At 44.1% G+C, this 17,682-nt stretch overlaps 1 protein-coding gene across 1 annotated transcript in view; it reads right to left on the bottom strand.

Moving 5' to 3' along the window:
• kcnh1b (potassium voltage-gated channel, subfamily H (eag-related), member 1b) overlaps positions 1 to 15,943 on the bottom strand; it is a 93,404-nt gene extending 77,461 nt beyond the window's left edge. The window contains exons 1-6 of the mRNA XM_073844315.1: positions 15,871 to 15,943; positions 12,739 to 12,862; positions 12,177 to 12,283; positions 11,961 to 12,089; positions 10,004 to 10,122; positions 6,528 to 6,920 (exon numbers count right to left, since the gene is read on the bottom strand). Coding sequence (XP_073700416.1) covers positions 6,528 to 6,920; positions 10,004 to 10,122; positions 11,961 to 12,089; positions 12,177 to 12,283; positions 12,739 to 12,862; positions 15,871 to 15,943 — 945 coding nt within the window. The remainder of the gene's footprint in view (positions 1 to 6,527; positions 6,921 to 10,003; positions 10,123 to 11,960; positions 12,090 to 12,176; positions 12,284 to 12,738; positions 12,863 to 15,870) is intronic.
• Between the last annotated feature and the right edge of the window lie 1,739 nt (positions 15,944 to 17,682).

Here is a 17,682-nt window from a genome sequence, read left to right as displayed (position 1 = left end):
ACTACCAACGCTCCCATGATTACCAAACCCTGCGTACTGTCTGAGCAACCAGGGTAAAAAGAGCCTTTGTCTAGCATTACGCGGACAAGGAGGCCCTGAAGTCCTCGGCCCTCGGGCACACGAGGAGAGGTAGTCTAAGTCCTTTGTCTGGGATTTAGCCAGAACAAGAGGGACTGAATGACCACTGTCTAGCACTCGGCGGACAGATGGTATACGGTAGTCCTCGGTCCAAGAGGACAACGCACTCGACCTCAAGAGTGCTCCCCGGGCACCCGGGGAATGGGGTTCTACCTCTGTCTGGTCTCCGGCCAGAGCGAGAGGTGCTCCTCGGCTCACACGAGGAGTCTAGGTCCTTTGTCTGGGCGTAGCCAGAGCAAGAGGGACTGCAACGACCACTGTCTAGCACTCGGCGGACAGATGGTGTTAGGTAGTCCTCGGTCCGCAGACCCACGAGGACAGTGCACTCGACCCCAAGAGTGCTCCTCGGCCCGCAGGCGCACGAGGAATGGAGGTCTTCCTCTGTCTGGTCGCCAGCCAGAACGAGAGGTACTCCGCGGCCCTCAGGCACACGCAGAGTCTTAGTCCTTTGTCTGGGAGTTAGCCAGAACAAGAGGGACCGAATGACCACTGTCTAGCACTCGGCGGACAGATGGCGAGGGAAGTCCTCGGTCCGTAGACCCACGAGGACAGTGAACTCGACCTCAGGAGGCTCCTCGGCCCTCGGGCACACGAGGAGAGGGTGACCCTTTGTCTGGGGGTTCAGCCAGAACAAGAGGGATCCAAGGCTCGGCCTGGAGCTCCGCCAGGACGCGAGGGAATAGGCCATTGTCTAGCATTCCGCGGACAAGAGGGCACTGCAATCCCCGGCCCTCGGGCACACGGGGAAGACAGTAGGGGCCTCTGCGTGGTAGCCAACCAGCGCGTGAGGCACTCCTCGGCCTTATTCTAAGGCAGACGAGGAGTCTTAGTCCTTGGTCTGGGATGAGGCCAGAATACCAGAGGGACCGAACTACACTCGGTCTGATAGCACCCTGCGTCAGAACACGAGGACAATTAAGCCATTGTCTAGCATTCCGCGGACAAGAGGGCTGTACAGTTCACGGCCTCCAGGCACGCAAGAGAACCGTGGACCCCTTGCCTGGTTCGCCAGCCAGTGCAAGAGGCACCCCTCGGCCCTCAGGCACACGAGGAGTCTTAGTCCTTTGTCTGGGGTTTAGCCAGAACAAGAGGGACCGGATGCCACTGTCTAGCACTCAGCGGACAGCTGTTGAAGGCAGTCCTCGGCCCGCAGGCACACGAGGAATCTTAGTCCTCTGTCTGGGAGTACGCCCAGAACGAGAGGGAGTAAGACTGGGTCTGATGGCAGCATCAGGGCATGAGAGTAAGGGCTTTTGTCTAGCTTTCCGCGGACAAAAGGTAACATTGCAGATCTCTTTAGTGGCGAAGTGACTTCTCTTCTCTCCGTAGAAAGAAGGCGCCTTGCGAAGTCTCCTCCTGGCTAGGGAGGTGGCTGACTCTCTAGGCCTAGCGCACTAGGCCGAGAGCACAGCTGAGCCTGGAGCGGCTCTGAGGTCAAGTTCGTAATACCTGACAAATGTCAGGGGCGTGGACCAACCCGCAGCATTGCAGATGTCCTGGATAGGGACACCTGCCGTCAGAGCTCTCGAGGCACTCAGACCTCGAGTAGAGTGAGCCTTGAGTCCCAAGGGAGAGGGGAGATCAGAGGACTCATAAGCAGTAGATATGGCATCGATGATCCATCTACTAATAGTAGGCTTTGAAGCCGGGCTCCCCCTCTTAGGGGGGCCGTAACAGACAAACAGTTGCTCTGTTTTACGCCACGTGGCAGCTCTGTGGACGTATGCGTCTAAGGCTCTGACTGGGCACATGCAGTTCAACTTCCTGTGATTTTGCTCCACGTATGGAGGAGGATAAAACGCCTGCAGCGTTACGGGCTGTGGTGCTAGGGAGGGGACCTTCGGGACGTACCCGACCCTGGGATACAGAAAGGCCTTGGCCATCCCTGGGGCAAACTCTAAGTGAGACGGGGCCACTGAAAGGGCCTGCAGGTCCCCAACTCTCTTAAGAGAGGTGAGGGCTATCAGAAGCGCTGTCTTAAGGGTAAGTATGCGATCTGTAGTTTCTTCTATGGGCTCGAATGGAGGCGCACATAGGGCTTCTAGGACCACAGCCAGGTCCCACGTGGGGACCCTGGGTGTCACTCGAGGCCTCAACCTGAGCGCACCGCGGAGGAATCGTATGACCAGGGGCTCTCTGCCTACTGAGAGGCCACCTAGAGGGGCGTGGTAGGCACTTATAGCCGCCACGTAAACCTTCAAGGTGGAATGAGCTAGCCCTGCGGATAGGCGAGACTGTAGGAACTCCAGAACTGTACCAACCGGGCAGTTGACTGGGTCTAGGTGGCGCTCGCGGCACCATCTCGCGAATAAGTTCCACTTGAGGCCATACAGTTTCCTCGTAGAGGGAGCTCTGGATTGGAGAAGGGTCTCAACAACCTCGGTTGAGAGACCCGCTCCTATGAGTTGTGCCCCCTCAGGGGCCACACCCATAACCTCCATTTCTCTGGGTGGGGGTGGCATATTGCGCCCCCAGCCTGAGACAGGAGGTCCCTCCTGACGGGAATCTCCCATGGAGAGCCGTCGAGGAGAGATATCAGGTCCGAGAACCACACTCGGGCCGGCCAGTACGGGGCTACTAGTAACAGCCGTACTTGAAACCGGCGGACCCGTTCCAGAACTCCCGGGAGCAGAGCGATCGGGGGAAAGGCGTACAGACGAAGCCTCGGCCACGTCTGTACCATGGCATCCAGCCCCAGTGGAGCTGGAGGAACTAGAGAGTACCAGAGGGGACATTGCGATGTCTCTTGAGTCGCGAAAAGGTCCACCTGTGCCTGGCCAAACACTCTCCAGATCTGCTTCACCGCCTCTGGGTGAAGCATCCATTCCCCGGGCCTCGGCCCCTGCCTCGACAGGACGTCTGCTCCCACATTCAGATGTCCAGGAATGTGGACTGCTCTCAGGGAGAGGAGTTTTCCTTGAGACCACAGGAGCATCCGGTACGCCAGCTTGAATAAGGGGCGTGAGCGGACACCTCCTTGATGGTTTATGTAATAAACTACCGCGGTGCTGTCTGTACGGACCAGCACGTGACGGTTTCTTAGGTCTGGTAGAAAACTCCTGAGGGCCTGGAACACAGCCAACATCTCTAGGCAATTTATGTGCCATGAGAGGTGGTGAGGGCTCCACAGGCCTTGGGCTGAGCGGCCACTCATGACCGCTCCCCATCCGGTAAGGGACGCATCTGTCGCTAGCGTGACGCGGCGGCAGGGTGCCCCCAGAACCGGACCCTGAGAGAGAAACCAAGGTTTCTTCCACATGGCCAAAGCACGTAGGCAACGCCGCGTGACCTTGATCTTGCGGAATGGATTTCCCCTCGGGGAAAACCCCTTGGTTTTGAGCCACCACTGCAGTGGTCTCATATGCAGCAGTCCAAAAGGTATCACGTTGGATGCGGCTGCCATAAGACCTAACAGTACTTGGAACTGTTTGACAGTGAGTGACTGGCCTAGCTTGACCGCATTTACTGCAGTAAGTATGGAATCGATCCGAGCAGGTGACAATTGTGCCCGCATCGTGGATGAATCCCACACCACGCCTAGATAAGTAGTCCTCTGTAATGGAGAGAGGACGCTCTTCTTGGCGTTGAGTCTCAACCCCAGCTTTTGTATGTGAGCGAGAACAGCACCTCGATGCTGAACCGCTAACTGTTCCGAACTGGCCAGAATAAGCCAGTCGTCTATGTAGTTGAGTATGCGGATGCCCTGGAGTCGCAGTGGAGCCAGCGCAGCATCCACACACTTCGTGAAAGTCCGGGGTGAGAGAGCTAGGCCGAAAGGAAGTACTCTGTATTGGTACGCTTTGCCCCTGAAAGCGAACCTGAGAAACTTCCTGTGTTGAAGAAGGATGGAGACGTGAAAGTAAGCGTCTTTTAGATCTATCGTGACAAACCAGTCCTCGGACTGGATTTGTGACACGACCTGCCTGACAGTGAGCATTTTGAACTTCAGTTTTCTGACTGAGCGATTTAGCAGTCTGAGATCTAAGATGGGCCGAAGCCCCCCATCCTTCTTCGGAACAATGAAGTAACGGCTGTAGAACCCGGATTCCCTGTCTTGAGGAGGGACCACCTCGATGGCCTCCTTCCTCAGAAGAGTATCTACCTCTTGTTCCATTACCAGACCCTGCTTGGGGCTTGCCGCCGAACTGAATAGCGTAACCCTTCTCTACAGTACGCAGGACCCACGTTGTAACATTTGGCAGTAGCTTCCACGCTGCCAGAAAGTTTACTAAGGGTACCAGCCTCTCGAGGCTGGTGTCTGGATTTCTCTGAGGAACTAATTCGGAAGCCTGTAGCAGAGAACTGGCAGGGAGTTCCTGAACTAGCTCCTCTGTAGACCCCCGCGGGGGCTGCGAACTCTCCAGGGCCGCTACGTTTCCAGGCGGAACAGCTAGAGAATGTTCGCGGGAGAGCGCCGCGCCCTGTAACACTGGCAGGGTTAGCTGACTCATCTCCTGAGGGCCACGAGGGGGTTTGAAACCCGCACCTGAGGGTACGGTGCAAACCTGCTCGTGAGGGGCTGCCCTCAACGGCCCTGAACCACAACCGTCAGGGCCGTTTGGCCGAAGACCTCTTAGATTGAAGGACGACCCTCAGGTCGGGCTTCTTCTTCGAGGCCTTCGGCTTAGAGCATTGCTGACCCCGCCCTCTAGGCCTGGCCGGAGGAGCACGGGCGGCAACGCTCTGTTTTTGTGCCTCACGGTGGGAGGAGCTGGTACACGGCTGAGGCTGCTCCCGTCTAGCAGCCTCAGAGGAGTAAACCCGGCGAGGAAGAAATGTCCTGAACGCCGCCGCCTGTTTGCGGGCCTCCTGGTGCCTGGCGACAACTGTGTCGACCGAAGCACCAAAGAGGCCGGCTGAATCCAGGGGGGCGTCCAGGAGCGTGACCCTGTCCTTTTCTTTGACTTCGGACAGGGTCAGCCAGAGATGCCTCTCCGCGGCCACCAGGGCTGCCATAGACCGCCCCACAGCTCGGGCGGTCTCCTTGGTGGCGCGGAGAGCGAGATCTGCGGTTCTACGCATCTCTGTGATGTTGACTTCCTCGCCATCATTAAACTCCTTTAGCAGGTCGGCTTGGTACGCTTGGAGGATTGCCATCGTGTGTAGGCATGTACCAGCAGATCGAGCTGCGAACCCCACGAGTGCAGCTGCCGCTCCGCCTCGGCGGAAGCGGGGCCAGACCCGCGGGGAACGCTGGTGAAAGCCCCCTCCTCAAAGAGGGCTTTCCGGGAGCGAAGCACCCGCACTGGCAAACGTTCACAGTGCGGACAGTCAGCCTTTTCGAGGGCTGACTGTGCGTGCTCCGCCCCCAAGCAAACCACACATAGGCTGTGTGTATCCCCACCAACAATGAAACGTTGGCAGGGAGGAACACACCGCCTATGTGGGCGCTGCACCGCCACAAAACTCTTTTTTAAAGGTTGCTTTGAAGCCATATCTACTCAAATAAAAGTGTACCAAACTGGGCACGAAAAAACAGCAGAATGGCTTCGAGACAGACACAGACATAGAGCGCTCTCGCTGAATGACAAAAGCTGCCGCCGGCTTCAAACGCACGTGCTTTATACTTCCTGGTCGGTGACGTCACCGCGCCTGTGACGTCACCCCCGTCGTTCATTGGTTGTAGACATGATTCAGAGTGCGGCCCGCCAATGGCGTTCCCCATAGCGTTCCATGACGCGGCTCGAGTTCCCGGAAGGGAACTTTAGTTTTTCACTAACCACGCATAAACGTAGTTTTCTCAAAAACACAAACATGTACATTAATGTTGCTTGCATATTACTGTAGCCCAATATGTGCTTATTACAATGTAATCAGACTATAGCCATTAATATGTTTTTAAGATACTGAAAAAAGCACAAATGTCAGGACATGTCAAAACTTCTTCAGGGCCCCAAAACACACTCAGACCCCAGAGGGTTAATCCCCAAGTGAGCAAACCAGAGGCTACAGTAGCTGTTTTCAAGGCGTTGGAAATGCCAAAATTATTAATAAAAATACCTTAATTCGGAAAAAAGGCATTTACGCTTACTTGAGGTGGTTTTTGAATTTGGTGAAAAAAAGGTTTAATGTGAATAATGTACATGGAAACACATTTGCAGAATAAATCCCTCTATGTACACCAAAAAAGTCTAACCAGCAGACGATGTCATAAATTTCGGAGCAAAGTCTGTTGTCAAAGTATTTCTGTATATTTGCCTCCCAGAACTCTCTTACACAACTGCATTCCCAAACAGCTGGCATCCGCCTACGAAAGCAATGTTGAAGTGCCAAAACGTACCTTTCAGGGGTAGATTTAAGGGTATTGACCCAGTGAGAACCTGCTTACTTTTTTTGCTAATTTATTTTAGCAGTGCACAAACAGTGGATTATCCCAGAGGAAAACTCACCTCGTCAACGTTCTCGAAGGCGTTAATGACGTCATAAGGAAGACAGGAGAGCAGGTCAATGACGAACCAGGTCTTTACATAGTTCATCCGGATGAGCTTTGGGTCTGAAATCACCTCCCCAGCAGGTCCAACAAAGGTGGTGTGGAAGTTGAGCACAATGTCTACCAGGAAAATCACGTCCACAATGCTGTCTACCACCAGCCAGGTGACGTTGTTTTGCTTGGTCTTGAAGGACACATTGTAGGGGACCATAATGGCTGTGTAGAAGGTGAGGATGAGAATCACCCAGTCCCAGGTAGTTTTAAAGGTGCAGTAGTGCAGAATAATGTGAGGAGGTGTTTTCGGAGCCTCTTGCTTGTACTGTGGGAGGATGTCAGAGCCTAGCTGCAATACCTGATGGGTAATAAGAAAAACACAGAGTACAACTTGAAAAAAAAAAAGTTTGTCAAGACAACGTTTGAAAAAGTTTGAAACGTTTAAAAAGTCTTAAAAAGTTTTAAGTTTGACTATTTTCAGTCTGAAATAGTTTGAAGTTAAAAGTTTGAATGTTTTGAAGGCAATACAATCTGTCAGACATAGATAGATAGATAGATAGATAGATAGATAGATAGATAGATAGATAGATAGCATGTTACTAACATGATAAGCAAGCTACTAGCATGTTGCTAGCATGATTTTAGCATGATTAGCAAGATACTAGCATGTTGTTAGCTTGATTAGCAAGTCACTACCAGCATGATTAGCATGTATCTAGCATGATTAGCCAGTTGCTAGCATTTTTTATTATGGTTAGCATGTTGCTAGCATGTTTCCAGCATGTTTCTAGCATGATTAGCAAGTTGTTAGCATGTTTCTAACATGATTAACAAATTACTAGTATGTTTCTAGTCTGCTTCTAGCATGATTAGCATGTAGCTAGCATGTTGTAGCATGATTAACAAGTTACTAGTATGTTTCTAGTCTGCTTCTAGCATGATTAGCATGTAGCTAGCATGTTGTAGCATTATTTACAAGTTGCTAGCATGATTAACAAGTTGCTAGCATGTTGTTAGCATGATTAGAAAGTTAATAGCATTTTTCTAGCATGATTTTACCATGATTAGCACGTTACTAGCATGTTGTTAGCTTGATTAACAAGTCCCTACCATGTTGCTAGTCTGCTTCTAGCATGGTTAGCATGTATCTAGCATGATTAGCCAGTTGCTAGCATTTATATTATGATTAACATGTTGTTAGCATGTTTCTAGCATGATTAACAAGTTGCTAGCATGTTTCTAGTATTATTAGTGAGTTGTTAGAATGTTGCTAGCTTTTTTAACATGATTAACAAGTAGCTAGCATGTTTCTAGCATGATTAGCAAGTTGCTAGCATGTTTCTAACATGTTTAACAAGTTACTAACATGTCGCTAATCTGCTTCTAGCATGATTAGCATGTTACTAGCATGTTTCTAGCATGATTACCAAGTCGCTAACATGTTGTTAGCATTATTAGCAAGTTACTAGCATTTTGCTAGCATGATTTTACCATGATAAGCAAGTTACTAGCATGTTGTTAGCTTGGTTAACAAGTCCCTACCATGTTGCTAGTCTGCTTCTAGCATGGTTAGCATGTATCTAGCATGATTAGCCAGTTACTAGCATTTTGGTAGCATGATTTTACCATGATTAGCAAGTTACTAGCATGTTGTTAGCTTGGTTAACAAGTCCCTACCATGTTGCTAGTCTGCTTCTAGCATGGTTAGCATGTATCTAGCATGATTAGCCAGTTGCTAGCATGTTTCTAGCATGATTAACAAGTCACTAGCATGTTTCTAGCATGATTAACAAGTCACTAGCATGTTTCTAGCATGATTAACAAGTTACTAGCATGTTGCTAGTCTGCTTTTAGCATGATTAACAAGTTACTAGCATGTTGCTAGTCTGCTTTTAACATGATTAGCAAGTTACTAGTATGTTTTTAGCATGAATAGCAAGCTGTCAGCATGTTACTAGCATGTTAGATAGATAGATAGATAGATAGATAGATAGATAGATAGATAGATAGATAGATAGATAGATAGATAGATAGATAGATAGATAGATAGATTAGAACATTAAGATAGATTGAACATTATGAGAGACAGCATTCTGTCTTTCAACAAATTGCTTCTTGATGTATTTGAAGACAAACTTCTAAAGAGAGAGACTGTCAGGTTAAGACAATTTCCACACTTTTGTGACAATGACAGCATGGATCTGGGAATAGAGATATGCACACACTTGCTTCTCTGCGAAAGAACTTAAGCCAAGTACAAACAAGAAGACAGAAGCTCGGCGCCCTTTCAATTCTGCGACAAAAAGCCCCAGACCGTAGCCAAGTCACACTGCACCTATTAGTCTCAGACACTACAACACATTTAAAACTCTTCTGAAATCCAGCCAGCCAGACAAGTGCAAGTGTGCATTGTTTTTCAACAAGCAAGGAGACATATACTACATATCAGTAATATTTTTTGCCTGTTTTCCCATAACAGTGTTTATCGACATAATTATTTCACAGGTTGGTGTTTCTTCGACTATGAGCATTTATATGTCCCAGGGGCTGGTTTTTATTAAAACTAATAAGGACACATTACAGCTTGTTTGTGTATGGGTATTGACAAAGGCAGTAAAAATGCTTATCTTGTAAAAAGACATTTACAAGATTTATGTAGTGTGAAGTCTGATATTTGAGGAAAAATAAAGGGTCACTAGTTTTTCAATTCTTTCATAGTTTCTCTAACATTTTTACTGAATTGTACTATAAATTTGCCCTATGGTGTGATACTTATTTTCATATAGTGCTATTTGTTTAGTTGAATTACTACATTCAGAAGTGGTGCAATGGTTTAGTGAATTTGCCCCAGATTCTGTTGTGCAGGGCCAATAACATTTGTCTTGTAGGATGTAGTAGGTAATAATAGCAGTATATAGCATACATGTAAAAAATATTGTGGTCCACTAAAACCATTAGTATGTCTTGTTACTCTATAACTAAAGCACAACTCTTCTTCATACTCATTCGATGCAAGTCAAAATGAGAGCAGCAGCAACTAAAGGAATAAAACTTTAGGAACAATAATCTTTTTATTCATTGCCACATAACTGAGCACTTGACCAGCTACAAACACGGGAGGCTGTAATTTCTTATCAAACCGTTATAATGTTATCCACTGTTTTCTCAAAAACAAAATGTGCTCAGAAAAGGTTTATGGAGCTGATGTAGAAAATATAGGGGGCCGTTCAATTGGAGTGTGCTACGCGAACAGCAGCCGCACATGTTGGAGATTTATCTCAGGACAGCAGAGAGGCTTTTGGGATTGCAGCACACACTCTCGGCCAAGAGTGCTCAGGTATAAATGAATAGAGTGTTCCTTTGATGAAAGTGCTTGAACACACAGACACACATGTAGCCACACACACAAACACAGCAGCAATCACGAAGACGTATATTTACCTCGGCCAGACGGGAGTGCTTGTGGACGTTCTCGCCCTTGTGGACAGTCGGAGCCAGCTGCTGCAAAACACCACGGCTGCTGGTCAACGCCCGTGTCAGGCGAGCAAACTTACCCCAGCCTTAATAGAGAAAAATACTTGTAAATGTTGTAAGTGTTTAAATCAGTATTATAAAATGGATAGTTCCTGTTTCTGTCTAAGATCGGAAAAAAGGTACAAAAAAGAGGCATTTAGGTACTAATATGTGTACATTTAAGGTACCAATATGGACCTACAGTATCTCACAAAAGTGAGTACACCCCTCACATTTCAGCAACCATTTTAGTATATCTTCTCAAGGGATATACTATAGAAATGAAACGTGGATATATTCTGGAGTAGTCAATGTGCAGCTTGAATAGCAGTATAGATTTACTGTCCTCTGAAAATAACAGCCATAATTGTCAAAATAGCTCGCAACAAAAGTGAGTACACCCTAAGTGAACTTGTCCAAGTTGTTAGCACCATTGTTATCTGGCACTGCCTTAATCATCCTGGGCATGGAATTGCCCAGAGCTGCACAGGTTGTTGCTGGGATCCTCTTCCACTCCTCACGGAGCTGCTGAATGTTAGACACATGAGGATGCTTGAGGATGCCCCACAGGTGCTTAATAGGGTTCAGGTCTGGAGACATACTTGGCCACACCATCACCTTCACCTTCAGCTTCCTCAGGAAGGCAGTTGCCAACTTGGTGGTGTGTTTGGGATCATTATCATGTTGGAAAACTGTCTTTTGGCCTAGTTTTTGGAGGGAAGGCATCATGTTCTGCTTCAGAATGTACAGTACATAATGGAATCCATGTTTCCCTCAATGAACTGCAGCTCCCCAGAACCAGCAGCACTCATGCAGCCCCAGACCATGATGCTACCACCACCATGATGACTGTAGGCAAGACACAATTTTCTTGGTATTCCTCACCAGGGCATCGCCACACATGCTGGACACCATCTGAGCCAAACAATTTTATTTTATAGTCTCATCAGACCACAGGACATGGTTCCAGTAATGCATGCTCTTGATTGTCTTCAGCAAACCGTTTGTGGGTTTTCTTGTGAGCCAGCTTCAGATGAGGCTTCTTTCTGGGATGACGCCTATGCAAACTGACGTATGCGTGTGGTCTGAGCACTTACAAGCTGACCTTCTACTTCTACAACCTTTATAAAGCAATGCTGGCAGCACTCATGCATCTGTTTTTGAAGCCAGGTTCTGCACCTGACACAAAGAACGAGTGCTCAACTTCGTTGATCGACCCTTGCAAGGCCTGTTCTGAATGAAACCCATCTTGAAAAACCTCTGTATGACCCTGACCACTGTAGTGTAACTCGGTTTCAGGGTGTTACTGAACCTCTAATAGCCTTGGCAATCTTTGTGAAGAGCAACAATTCTAATTCGCAAATCCTCAGAGAGTTCTTTGCCATGAGATGCCATGTTGAACATCCAGTGGTCAGTATGAGAGAATTGTACATAAAGCACCAAATTGTAACTGCTCTAATACAAGATACACAACTTTGCATGGTCCTGTCTAGCAGGCATAAACATCATGAATAGGACATGTGGCTTTGCATGGTTAAACAACATACTGCTGTTATCACTTAGGGTGTATTCACTTTTGTTGCCAGTTATTTTGACAAAAATGGCTGTACAGTATGTTGAGTTATTTACAGGGGACAATAAATCTATATCCAAGTTTCATTTCTATAGTATTGTCCCTTGAGAAGTTATACTAAAATGGTTGCTTACATGTGTGAGGTGTAATCACTTTTGTAAGATACTGTCTATGGACAAAGGTGTACCTTTTCAAAAGGTAACACCAGCTTTTGTACCTTTTTTCTGAGAGCGTGCATTGTGTCAGCAGTGGAAACACTCAGAGATCAACTTTCACTTTTCTGATGCAATTTACATGGGAAATGTGTCAAACCTTTAGAAGAGTCATCTTCAATGGGTTGCTTGAATGCAGTTATATCACTGAAGGTGCAGAGAAAGAGAACAACTTTGTCCTGTTCGTTTCGGATAGGAGCAATTTTGACGAAGAACCACACTGGCATCCCTGCAAAATCAGCATTTTTTTTTTTAAATCACTTGACAGATACGATAAGCATAAACTCTTTCAAATGATTGCAAATAGTCAACTTACTGTTCTTCTTGTACATGAGTATTTCAAAGGAGTTCATCTCGTAGTTCTCAAAGGTCTGGCGGACTTTCTCGCTGGTTTCTTTGTCAGTGAGTTCTCCATACATGAAGCTGAGAAAAAGACAGAGACGTAGACATAACCAGGAATATCAATTACAATACTGAACCAAAAACTCAAGCTGTGAGCCATGTCGCCTTCTCATGAACTCTTAAAAATAAAGGTGCTTCATGATGCCATAGAAGAACCTTTTTTGTCTAAATGATTCCATAAAGGACCTTTAACATCTGAAGAACCTTTCAGTTTCACAAAAGGTTCTTTGTGGTGAAAGAAGGTTCTTCAGATCATAAAAAGGTAAAGAACCTTTGACTGAATGGTTCTTTGTGAAACCAAAAATGATTCTTCTATGGCATCGCTGTGAAGAACCTTTTAAAGCAGCTTTATTTTTAAGAGTGTATGGGAGAGACTAGCGAATGACTCTGCTTTACATTGTTTAAGGGTCCTGATTTGTTCATTAATACTACTACTTAGAGACAGCTTAAAAATAAACAAGAAAACAGGGATAAACCTGCATGTGCTGCTCTTCTGCATGACTTCAGCACGATGGTATCCAGACAGTTTGCAGAATCCATCATTGCTGTAGACAATCGGCCAATCCACAATTTGCGCATTCCCCAAAACAAAATTGGTGTCTGCCAGGAAGTAATGAAGCATTAGTTTTCACAGTGTGATTAGATTATGTTGTGTCAGCAATAATAAAAGGGATCTGAAGACTTAATTCTGATACAAGTAAGAAAACAAACTCCCACAGTAGTCTTAAGGTGCGATCACATTTCAGGGAAATTTCTCAGGGCTGAATCCATTGTCCATTATTAATTTACTCTAGAACTATTCTTACAGTGAAATCAACTTGAAATCTTTAGGGAAATCTTTTGCCCTTATGGATTCCTATTGAAATGACTGGATTCCGCCCCTGAGAATTCACTGAACAGGAGTAAATGTGACCGCACCTTTACTCTTGAAGTAATAAACAATTCCACGGGTGAATTTTGAAAACACATGTCAATTATTTGTGATATTTTTTGTACTTTAACACATAGAAAGCCATTGTGTCTGGGACTGTCTTTATTAATCACAGGTTAAAGGAGATGCAAGCGATTTTATCTTGGCTACACTCTCAGAAAGAAAGCTACAAAAGCTGTCAAAAGGTATGTACCTTATTTACCTCGAAAGGGTGCACATAAGTACATTAAAGGTACACAATACCTGCAGTATACATCAGGGGATCCATTTTCCTGCAGAGTTCAGCTCCAAACCTTAATCAAACTCACAATGCCATAGAAGAAAGTTTTTTTGTCTAAATGGTTCCATAAAGAACCTTTAACATCTGAAGAACCTTTCTGTTTCACAAAAGGTTCTTTGTGGTGAAAGAAGGTTCTTCAGATTATAAAAGGGTAAGAAAGAGATGGTTCTTTAAAGAACCTTTGACGGAATGGTTCTCTGTGGGACCAAAAATGGTTTTTCTATGGCATCGCATGAAGAACCCTTCAAAGCACCTTTATTTTTAAGAGTGTACCTGTAACTTTCTAGTGATCCTACAAGTGTTTGATTAGGGTTGGAGCTGAATTGGCAGCAAAATGAATCTCGCAGGCCAGAGTGGAGAACCCTTGTTTTACATAGCATACAACTTTTGAAAAAATACTGCACAGTGACAGCTTTTGTACCTTTTTTTTTTTTTTTTATAACAGTCATGACAATGCTGATTGGTTAACGACACCACAAGATGTGCACAGTAATCCCTAAAACCCCAATCCTTCAGCTATCAATTATTTTGAGCTTTGACAGTAGGTAGAAGAATGAGATTATGTATATATCCTTTTAACATCCCCTATATTATAATGATATATATTAAAATGAGTATTTCCATCATTATAAGGTTAACTGCTGAAGCCAAACCAAAAAAACAGTGAGGATTTTTGAGAGAGTTTCTGAGAAAGTTTTTCCAGAGGGTTTGCCAAACCTACATTTTTTTGTAATAATTATTTAGACAACCTTAAACCCTGATTTTAATAACATTTCATAACCCTACATTTGATGTCAGCACAGCCAAACAGCATAACCAAATACAGTGTAAAACAAAACAATCATATCCTAAATAAAAAAAGGTTATTGCAACTTGTTATCTCACAATTCTGCCTTTTGCGTGATACAAACTCGCAATTCTGACCTTTTTTTCTCAGTTTTGTGAGATATAAACTCACAATTGTGATAATAAAGTCAGCGTTGCATGATATAAACTCACAATTCTGAGAAAAAAAAGTCGAGTTATTAAGTCAGAATTGTGTGATATAAACTCGCAATTTGCGAGTTATGTCAGAATTGAGACAACTCACAATTCTGTGAACATATCATTTTTTTCTCCTCAGAACTGGACTTTATAACTTGCAATTGCAAGTTTATATCTCGCAATTCTGAGAAACAAAGTCGCAATTGTGTGATATAAACTCACAATTGCAAGTTATTAAGTCAGATTTGTGTGATATAAACTCACAATTTGCAAGTTATGTCAGAATTGTGAGAACTCGCAATTCTGTGAACATATAATTTTTTTTCTCCTCAGAACTGGACTTTATAACTCGCAATTGCAAGTTTATGTCTCACAATTCTGAGAAAAAAAGTCAGAATTGTCAGATACAAACTCGCAATTGTGAGAAAAAAAAGTGACTTAAGTATAAACTCACAATTGTGCGTTTATATCTCACAGTTTTGAAAGTTTACATGACGCAATTCAAATAAAAAAAAAGTCAGAATTGTGACACAATCCAGAGCTAAAATGATTAACATACAGCCAATCATAAATTAGCTAATTGAATATTCATGAGCTTTCTACAGCCACAGTGTTTTTTAACTGGCATTATACAGATGTGATTGAAGATGTGAACTGTTGGCAATAATCAATTCTGTTTGCCTTGTAAATAAGCTAATTAGAATAATAAACCCAGGTTTTACAAGTGTAGAGTGTGAAATCTACCAAGGACTAATATCTAATCACAGAACAGTGCAAAGCAAGATCAAATAGGATTACTTTAACCTCGCACAATTTCCCTTGATTACATAACTATAAGAAAACTGAGGACATAAACAGTATAATATGCAAAGAATGAGCTAAGTGACAATAGAAATCACTTCTACTGATCTAGATCTACAAACTACAGATGTCAAAGCAAACAATGATGTACAGAAACAGAACGACATGGGGATGGATGAGACCGAATCACATCAAAACATCAGCTATATACCTGTCTGTCTATGAGAAAATGTCCAAACTGAAAAGTTAAAAGGAAAAAGTGAGTTACAGCAAGTCTTTTTCTTTATTCCACTCAAGCCCGAATCTTAAAATTGCATACACATATATATGTCACATGATATATATATTTATAATATGTATACAGAATATACATACAGAAGCACAGCTGTCTCAATGAACAAATCATTTAATGCAGGAAATGCCATTTAAAAAATATGAAAGAAATCATTGAAATACAACAGTATAAACTGATTTATAAAACTTGAGAATTGAACAGTTATATTTATGTGGTTATGATAAACTCCAAAGGCACAGCTAAAGAACGTGGAGTGAGTTGACAGTATGCAGAATATATTATTTCCCCAGCAAGAAATTGTGAAAAGCTTTTCTCACCATTAGATCGGCGGACTATATTCTCCAGAAAAGTGTTCTGAGGGGCCACCAGTCCTCTGCGTCCCCCGGCCATCCCTACTCCTCATACGGTCTGAGATCAGTGTGAGGATGAGGCTGGCTCCTTCCTGAAAGCAGCCTACATGATTATGGCCAGAGTAAAGAGCCTGATTCAGGATATAAGCACAGGCTGCTTGTGCCCCCCCTACTGTTGAAGAGCTACGTCTCATACGGACAACATCTGTGTGAAGAGAGCTAACATGTGCCGCGTCTTACAATCAGTGATCAGTGAAGACATCTGCTGGTAAGAGGGAGAACTACAGAATACTGGGCAAAACCTCATCTTAGACTGTTAGTCCATTATCTGCCAAACTTTAAGTCCAAATATAACAAAACTTTTGAGTTTTGAGGATACATTGATAATACTGTTTGAAATAAACAAGTTTGATAAACTTTGGATTCCAGTTCAAGCCTATGCTGCCATCTACTGGAAACAAGCAGCAGTTTGCTCAAATAGGAAGACTTTTTAGAGTATACTGCCATCTAGAACAAATCCAGCATTACTGTGTGGTTGTATGCTAGAGATTTGTGTTTGTATTCTGTGTGCTGTTGTTTAATGTTTGTTACAGTGGCATGCGAAAGTTTGGGAACCCCTTGCAGAATCTGTGAAAATGTGAACAATTTTAACAAAATAAGAGAGTTCATACAAAATGCATGTTATTTTTGATTTAGTACTGTCCTGAGTAAGATAGTTTACATAACATATAGTCCACAAGACAAAAAAATAGCTAAAAAGTATTAAAATAACTCCCTTCAACACTTAGTACTGTGCTGTTACCTGGATGATCAATAACTGTTTTTATTTTTTATTTTTATTTTATTTTATTTTATTTTATTTTTTTGAGATAGTTGTTCATGAGTCCCTTGTTTGTTATGAACAGTTAAACTGAAAACTGTTCTTCAGGGAAATCCTCCAGGTTTTTCAGCATCTTTTGCATATTTGAACCTTTTCCAACAATGACTTTATGATTTTGAGATCCATCTTTTCACATTGAGGACAACTGAAGGACTCAAACACAACTTTTAAAAAAAGTTTAGACATCCACTAATTCTCCAGAAGGAAGCACAATGCATTATGAGCCGGGGGTGAAAACGTTTAAACAGGATGAAGATGTCCAAAATGTTCTTATTTTGTTGATTTTTTTTTTCTTTTTCCATTTAGTTCTGCCCTTCAGAAGTAACAAAAGATACTTGCATGCTTCCTGGAAGACAAATTAAGTACAATTTACCTTGATCTTTAAATTCAAAATGTTTTAACCCCGGGATTCCTGTTGAAAAAAAAAAAAAAAAAACAGCATATGCTGGGTAGGTAGGTTTTGATGCTGGGATGCTGGTTTATGCTGGTCCTCAGCTGGTCATGTTGCTGGTAAAGGACCAGCATAAATCAACAAAGGACCAGCATAAACCAGCAAAGAACCAGTTTAAACCAGCAAAGGACCAGCATAAACCAGCAAAGGACCAGTTTAAACCAGCAAACAACCAACTTAAACCAGCAAAAGACCAACTTAAACCAGCAAAGGACTAGCTTAAACCAGCAAAGGACCAGCATAAACCAGCTCAGAACCAGCATAAATCAGTGAAGGACCAGTTTAAACCAGCAAAGGACCAGCATAATCCAGCAAAGGACCATCATAAATCAGTGAAGGACCAGTTTAAACCAGCAAAGGAACAGCATAAATCAACTAAGAACCAGCATAAATCAGTGAAGGACCAGTTTAAACCAGCAAAGGAACATCTTAAACCAGCTTAGGACCA

Source organism: Garra rufa, chromosome 7 (genome assembly GCF_049309525.1).
Source record: "Garra rufa chromosome 7, GarRuf1.0, whole genome shotgun sequence".
Classification (NCBI taxonomy): domain Eukaryota; kingdom Metazoa; phylum Chordata; class Actinopteri; order Cypriniformes; family Cyprinidae; genus Garra; species Garra rufa.
The sequence above is the reverse complement of the archived record's forward strand: the minus strand, read 5'-3'. Positions and strand labels throughout refer to the sequence as shown.